This window comes from Pleurodeles waltl, chromosome 3_1, assembly GCF_031143425.1.
Source record: "Pleurodeles waltl isolate 20211129_DDA chromosome 3_1, aPleWal1.hap1.20221129, whole genome shotgun sequence".
NCBI classification, from domain to species: Eukaryota; Metazoa; Chordata; class Amphibia; order Caudata; family Salamandridae; genus Pleurodeles; species Pleurodeles waltl.
The window spans coordinates 257461881-257470435 of NC_090440.1; the positions used below are offsets into that span (position 1 = coordinate 257461881).

General features: G+C 46.5%; 1 protein-coding gene across 1 annotated transcript; it reads right to left on the minus strand.

The window, feature by feature from the left end:
• Window positions 1-2801: 2801 nt before the first annotated feature.
• On the minus strand, window positions 2802-5850 carry LOC138283192 (cholesterol 25-hydroxylase-like protein 1, member 2). Its single transcript, XM_069221250.1, has one exon. It carries the CDS (start codon window positions 5775-5777, stop codon window positions 4836-4838), a length of 942 nt encoding a protein of 313 aa, XP_069077351.1. The 5' UTR covers window positions 5778-5850; the 3' UTR covers window positions 2802-4835.
• Between the last annotated feature and the right edge of the window lie 2705 nt (window positions 5851-8555).

Sequence of the window (8555 nt, forward strand, 5' to 3'; positions counted from 1 at the left end):
CACCAACGACATCCGAACTCTGCTGGACAACGGAGAAACAGCCGCCCTCATCCTCCTCGACCTCTCGGCTGCCTTCGACACCGTCTGCCACCGCACCCTAATATCCCGCCTCCGCTCCACCGGTATCCAAGGACAGGCCCTGGATTGGATCGCCTCTTTTCTCTCTGACCGCTCCCAATCAGTCTACCTCCCGCCGTTCCGCTCGGATCCCACCGAGATCATCTGCGGTGGCCCACAGGGCTCCTCGCTCAGCCCGACTCTCTTCAATGTCTACATGAGCCCCCTCGCCGACATTGCATGCAAACACAACATCAACATCATCTCCTACGCCGACGACACCCAGTTGATACTCTCCCTCACCAAAGACCCAGCCACCACCAAACCCAACCTGCAGGATGGAATGAAAGACGTCACAGAATGGATGAAACTCAGCCGCCTGAAGCTGAACTCAGACAAAACGGAAGTCCTCATCCTCGGAAACACCCCGTCCGCCTGGGACGACTCCTGGTGGCCCACGGCCCTGGGCAACGCACCGACCCCCTTAGACCACGCACGCAACCTCGGATTCATCCTGGACCCCCTTCTCACCATGACCAAACAAGTCTACGCCGTCTCCTCCTCTTGCTTCCTCACTCTCCGCATGCTCCGAAAGATCATCCGCTGGATCCCCACCGACACCAGAAAAACTGTGACCCACGCCCTCGTCACGAGCCGTCTAGACTACGGAAACACCCTATACGCAGGAATCACCGCAAAACTTCAGAAACGTCTTCAGCGAATACAAAACGCCTCTGCACGCCTCATCCTCGACGTACCCCGCCACAGCCACATCTCCGCCCACCTGAGACACCTGCACTGGCTCCCCATCAACAAAAGGATCACCTTCAGGCTCCTCACCCAAGCACACAAAGCCCTCCACAATAAGGGCCCCGAATACCTCAACCGTCGCCTCTCCTTCTACACGCCCACCCGTCTACTTCGTTCCACTAGCCTCGCACTCGCTGCCGTCCCTCACATCCGCCGTACTACTGCGGGTGGGAGATCCTTCTCCTACCTGGCAGCCAAGACATGGAACTCCCTCCCCGCCCACCTTAGGACCACCCAGGACCACCTCGCCTTCTGGAGGCAGCTCAAGACCTGGCTCTTCGAGCAGCAGTGACCCCCACCCCTAGCGCCTTGAGACCCTCACGGGTGAGTAGCGCGCTTTATAAATTTAATTGATTGATTGATTGATTGAAAACACACCACTGTTACTGCCTTACTCAAGAAACCTTATGCTGATCCAGCCAAACTCAGAAATTGCGCACTGATCTCCCTCTTACTACACCGGCCAAGGTATTAAAGAAGATCATTAACAGACATTTCACCAACCACCACATCAACCACTATTTCTCAAACGTCACAAGGTCCAGATTCAGACACAACCGCAGCACTGAAACAGCACTTTTTACCGCAATAGATAACATTTGCATACATCTGCATCACCCTAGGTAGAGTAGAGACTGCAGCCCTCATCCTACAGGATATCACAGTGACCTTCAACACGGTATCACACACCATCCGGCATTCAACAACCTGCTCTCTCCGCTGGATCTGCTTCTTTTTGACGGATAGAACTCAAATGGTCAGCGTAGCACTGTACACCTTGGAAGCCTGAAATCTATTCTGGGGCATACCTCAAGGTTCTCCCCTCAGCCCTACTCTCTTCATCCCGACTCCAATAGCAAAGGTCATCCAACACTAACATATTCTTCTATGCTGATGACATGCACCTCATACAATCCCACGCTGATAAAACCCCAAACACAATGAACAAGCTCATCGCCTGCATGATCAAGGTCACCACCTAGATGAAGTCCAGCTTTCTCAAGCTCAACACTGACGACAGAAGTAATGATCTTCGGGACAGTCATCATGCATCCTGCTTCCACATACTCAGGAAGATCTTCAAATAGCTCTATAGCAACACCAGAAAAAACATCACCTACTACCTTGTCACCAACAGGCTAGACTGCAGGAACTCCCTCTATGCCAGAATCACCAAGCAATTCACCAGAACACTACTAACCATCCAGACCATGGCAGCTAGACTCATCCTCAACCTTCCATGTGGGACTTGCATCACACCACACCACACCTCAGGGAGCTCTGCTGGCTCCCAATACACAATTGCCCTCAGTTCAAACTCCTTACCCACACATTAACAGCACTATACAACACAGGCCCAGCATACCTGAACGGTTGCATCTCGTTCCATTAACCCTCAAAACACATTCGCTCAGCTGAACTCCTACTCACACATATTCCAGACAGACACAGAAACAAAGCCGGAGGTTGAGGCTTTTCCTATGCCACTCCTGAAGCATGGAACACCCTCCCTAACACATTAGAACTTCCTCCTCCCATCTGACCCAGCTCGTTGAGTAACTCCCCCACCCCCTGGTCCTTCAAGGCAAAGCTCTTCACCTGCTGAGTATCAGGATACCCTTGCTGGTGAGTAATCCCCTCCTGCCCTGCAAGGTGAAGCTCTTCACCTGCTCAGTGGCAGAATCCCTCCTGGCTGATAGTGTGCTCTACAAATACACATAACATACCACTAACTTTGGGATCAACTCTTTATCTGGGGTAGGAAGCACTACATCACTGCAATGCAATACATTAGCACTTCTAGTCTCACAGATTACTGTACATTTATTGATAGTTTTGGCTTTACTTTAAGTTGATCTGAGAAGAATAGCTAATTTAAGTGTCACTTTGTTAGTGGAGCCACACAACCGACTGAAGGGCTTACTTGGTCTCTGATGGTCCGCTACAAGGGGTTCTCCTCTGAAGAGGTACTCCACTAATCTCTCTCTGTTTATGATTGAGCTGCAAACAAATTTGTGAATGTCAACTATTCTGATGAGCCTAAAGAAAAGCAAGGAATTTCATAAAATAAATGGAGTCAAAACTGTTAAACCACAAATTACACAAAGAACAGTGAAATATCGACAGAGAAACATAATTACGAGCATATATGTATGAAATGAAGAGAAGTAAACTGTTTGGAAGGCATGTGTTTTTGTAAATAGTACCAACTTTTAGTAGTTGTAAAACGTCGATGAAAGAGATGTGTAGAAAATCAATAACTAACTCCCCCCACGACTTTATGCGTTCAAATCAGACTCCCTTTTCACAATCTTTGATTGATTGCATGCTTTGGTAAATGTGCTCCTCGGTAACATGTAAATTTTGACGGCCAGATTCAGAGATTTTTTTAGTTTTTGTTTAGCTAATTACTTACTCGAAGCCCAGATTATGCCATATTGGCATGTGTCATTTTGTACCATTTTCACATGTTTGCACTTGGGCAAATGTGGGGAGGCCTGTACCAACAAGAGACACTCATGAACAACCAGCATCCATAAAGATTTACGTTACTGAAGTCTAAGGCTTCCATGAGCACCTTGAGCAATGCCCAGGCCCTCTTGAGATTTACTCTAGTGCAAATGTGAATATCATATATATGATGACATGTGTCATTCGGGAGGCTCCAGAAACCTTGCCCCAGTGCAAAATCGTGTGATTCCGCCCAAGCGCTGAAGGTGAGTTCCCCCATGCACAACACAGCATAAGTGATTGACAGTGATTATAGGAAAAACAACGTTTTCCCACTAGCATCTCTAAACTCAGATGGTTTCAAAAGCCAAGAAAACGGAGCTGAATCCCAAACTAGAGGATGGCGGCTCTTTGTAGTGCTGGAGGTTACTCGCGGTCATTTCGTTGGCTCTTTCCCAGGTCTGATCGGAAGGGCTTTGTTGAGAGCTGGCTGACATGCCATCCTAAGAAGAGCCGCACATTTAAAACCCGTTTTCGCCTTTGACTCTGTTTGAACCACATCACTACAAAAAAGGTAAAGCTTCAATGAAAATTGCAGTGGAGGAGTATCATGTTTTATAAGATGCCCAATGTATCACGGTGTGCAAATAAATGTCCACGAATTCACATGGTTTGTAAATTGGTGATGGCGATGCATGCAGGCTGAGATCCCGGAGATAGCACTTGTTACCCATGTGCGGAAAAGGGAGGATATGGATGGGCTTCCAGTGCCCCTGTGTCACCAGAAGTTATGTTACATCCTTAAATTCCAGATCGTGCGAAAACAATCCTTAATCCTCCTGGACAGGAAGCAAAAGCCCTTTTAGACTTCGGAAAAGTGTGCGGAGGGCAGTGCTTCCCAGGCAGTGCTCTATCATGCACTTTACATGCTTGCAAGGTCATGCGGACAAATCATGCTAATACGTGCACTTAACACCAGATGGATAGTCTTAACTACACTTGCTGTACACAGTGAAATGATATGCAGCACTCCCAAAAAAATCCTTAAATGAAACATTTTACTTTTTAGAGCAATAGACACATTCGGAAGTCGTGCGACCATTTTAAGGCACACACGATGCATATCATGTTGCTAAACTTAGCTTAAACATTACGATAGATAGATAGATAGATAGATAGATAGATAGATAGATAGATAGATAGATAGATAGATAGATAGATAGACAGACAGATACAACATTCACAGAAACGAATATATTCCAACCGTACAGCCCCCATCTACAAAAATGTCCACCGATTCACACAGGTACCTCATGCTAACGACATTGGACGGTGCACAATTCAAATCTATATAGGCCACTTTAGTCTGAATCAAATTGGTTTAGTTGAATGGTTAGCAAATAAAGGAAGTACGTCAGTAGTTCCCTGGTCTGTGCTCTCATATTAGATCTGTATTACCTGGAGCCATGTGCTACAGTTTAGTACATTAGGTAGGAAAATTAAGAGGTAGAGAACGTTCATCTGTCCTTCTTCTCCTCCGCAGTTCGCTCTGTTGGATGGACCCCTTCATCGTACAAAGAATCCATGCGACTGCTGATGCAGCAGGTTCCATTGGGAGCAACAGGTTCCAGGTAGCCTTTGGAGAAGCCAAATTCTGCATGTGTCCCAAACAGTTTGTCCCAGTGGGCGAAGTGAGGTGCATAGTTGCTCATGGGTTTTTGATGGTGCATGTCATGCTTTATGGGTCCCCCATAGATGCCAAATGGGACCAGACGTGAAGTTGACCAAGGCAAGTCATAGCCACTATGGTCTTCCACTGACACATAGACGTGAAACAGCATGAAAACCCAAGTGGTGAGCAGATGGCACCGCAGGAGTATGGGATTGGCGGTGGTCCAGAAGCCGACAGTAATCAGTTCCCATCCACCCAGGCATTGGGTGGCCAATGAAAAGGGAGCTATGTAGTCATGGTGAAGAGCATGAAACGTCTTGTACAGCCACCTATTCTTGTGGTGGATCAGGTGCCAGATGAAGTACTGGAAATCAAAGAGAAGTAGGCTTCCTACCACTCCAACAACCATCTCAGGGATGGTTGGACACTCTTCTGGGAGGGGAACCGGGGGCCTCCAGTACCACTGTGCTACTGATGCTGGGAAGATGTAGAACAAGTGATTGCGTAGGGTCACACCTACACAGCTCAGTATCATGGCTGCTGTTGGGTTCCGGTTCTGTTGAATTTTGTACTTGTGGATTGAAGTCCATTTCCTCCCCATAATATTGAAGATTAGGTAGGGAATGCAGAAGATGACATACGAGGACACAGTCAGGATCACTGGGAAAAGGGGTGATCGCAAGGCATCCGAGTAGTTGAACCTCAGGTAATCCCACAGAGGCTGGAGTAAAGGTCTTCTGGAAAGAAAAGTCTCAAAAAGTTGAGATGGCTCAATCACTAAATCCATCTTGAAGACACTCTTGGCAAACAACGTTTGATGTTCAGAGCAGCATCTTCAGAATGCCTTGAGTGCGTTTAATTCCCGAAGAGGAATTTGTCCTTTCATGCCAGTGGCAGCACTGAAACCCCAGACAATCAATCGCTCCTCCCTACTCCTGGGCTCCCTGACAACCCAAGCTGGCACTGTCAGGCTCAAGTGACATACAGGAGCTGCGTTAAAGGGGCCGCTGATGTCAGTTATCCTGAGCTTTCTGCACAAGCGAGATGAGACGTATGCGGTACACGATTTTCACTGCTTACATCTAATCACTTGTTTTAACACAAGAGTAGGAAAACTGCAGGATAAAGCCTGTTTATTTTCAATTTACAACGAGAACTCGTGTTTTACACAAAATGAAATAAATACTATATTTTTCGTCCAGTCTTTATGTTAACCTACAAACTTGCACCAGCATATTATTTATAAATCTTTGCTAAAATGTTTGCTTTTGGTGAACCACAATTACTTTACAAGATGTACATCTCAACAAAGCCATGAAAGTGATGGTTACAGTTCTCAATTACTTCACAAGACAATTACTTCAAATACAATCCATGAAAAAGAAGGTTATTAATTCTGCAGTTTTCAAGGCGTGCTGTATTGTTCTTTCAGCATATGTTCCCCTGAAACGTTATTGAAGTCGGCTGTTAACATACGCGCACCACAACCTGAACTGCTCCTCAGCGGTGCAGGGTAACTTAAAAGCCGAACCATCGAGCAGTTCCTTCCTGGGCTGACAGACGAGATGAGGCGAACGGCCATAAAAGAGTGCTACCACGGTGCGCGCAGTCAGGTATGAAGTAGCATGGGGCTGAGCAAAGGGGACCAGCAGCGGCTTGAAATGGGCGGGGTGCCTCCCCCTCTCAGACAGCCAACAAAGGAGAATGTTTCGAGCTAGATGAGAGGTAAGGCCTGAGAAACGCCGGCTGGGAGTGGAGTGGAGTGGTTGCACGAACTGAACGGGGCCAGGAGATATACTAGGGGCCATATTTATACTTTTGCACAAACACAGTTTTACTGCAAAAAGTATAGCGCCGGCTTGCGTCATTCCAAAGCGCCGGGTTGGTGCCAAATTTATGGAACCCCGCAAGCCGGCCGTGAGGTTGGGCTAGCAGCAGGAGAAATTACGTTAGCTGAGTGGGGGTGGAGGTACGGGAAATGGGGTTTTGCCTTAAAAAATGATGCTAGACTGGTTAGAGGCAAAAAAAATGCAGTTAACCAGCCTAGCGTCATTTCCTGACGTAAAACCATGCATACCACATGACTCTTGTCTAGAAAAGACAGGAGTCATGCCCACCACCCCAACGGCCAGCACAGGGCACCAGTGTCCCCTGGGCATGGCCACTGCAACCAGTGTAATGGAGGGGGGCCCATTTCAGGCTCCCCAATGGCACTTAGATAATACAAAAAAAAATACTTACCCTACTTATCTGGGATTGGGTACCCCATCCTCTGGTGTCCCTCTGGTGTGGGCTGGGGTGTTCCTGGGGCTTCAGGTGGGCACCTGTGGGCCCATTCCATCGTGTTTGACCATGGAGATGGGTCCACACGTCCCCTAACGCTTGGTCTGACTCAGGCGTTAAATAATGGCACTAAGCAGGCTTAGCGCCACTATTTAGGCCCACCTCCCACCCATGCACCTTTTTTGCATGGAAGGATAAATGAGGCACAGGGGACTTTGAGTTATTTTTTGGACAGGAACGCCTACCTTGCATGTCATTGACGCAACGTGGGTTCACCCATCTAAAAAATCTCATTAAATCCTAGATTTTGATGCTAGATGGGTCTAGCGTCAAAATATAATTATGGAGTTAGGTTTGTGCTGAATTTGCATAAAAAAAGACGCAAATTCAGCGCAGAGTATAAATATGCCTCTAGGTGCTTCATTTGTCAAAAAAAAATAATAATAAGTGCCAGGGCCCACCTCAGGAAGCCACTGCTGCTTGCAACACCCATTTCCCCTGCCAACGCTGCCAATGACAGCACCAACACAGGTATTAACCCTCTCACTCTTAATGTGACAAATCAGACTATTTCAGCAAAGCCCAACCCCTCCAAGCAATACGAATGGATTTTTATTGCAGTTATTAGTAATGTATAATGTATACTTAATTATTAAACAGAAGGTGTTCTAGCCTTTTCTAAATTAGACAGGCAGCACTTCCATGTGGTAGTCTGTCTTAAGTGTTGACATTTAAGTGCGGGCGCCGAGCATCGGAAACCGCAGCTCAAATTAAGGACTGACCCACAAAAGATAACTCATTTTCCCTTCATGGAATGACATGTAAGCTCTTCTACAAACAGCTTCCTACCTATTTTTTTTTTTAATAAATGAAAATTACGATTCATTCTGTAACAAAACAGCACTGAAAGGACAACACACATATTGCAAAACTCAACACTTTGGCAAATAGGAATATCCTACTTGCCATGGTTCAAGAAGTGCTGTAAAAATTGATTTGTTCGCCCAATGGATCATTTCTGAATCCGACTGAGCTCAGGCTGATTGCTTCTAACACTGATGCGTTAACAACAGGGTTGTATTGAAGCCAAAATGAGGACCGGACACTAAAAGATAAGTGGCCCGCATATGTGCATCACAGTAGTTCTTAAAATATTGCTTGGTTAGTATCGAAGGATAGTTTTTGTGAGGACATTGAAAAATGTTCTAAAGTGTGTATGACCAATGACTGTGATCACAGTTAGAAGTGCTGTTATTTCACTGCAGAATAAAAAATGTAATAT

What these genes read in the sequence shown, in the direction of transcription:
- LOC138283192 (XM_069221250.1), bottom strand. Translation starts at nt 5,777, where the DNA reads ATGGATTTAGTGATTGAGCCATCTCAACTTTTTGAGACTTTTCTTTCC.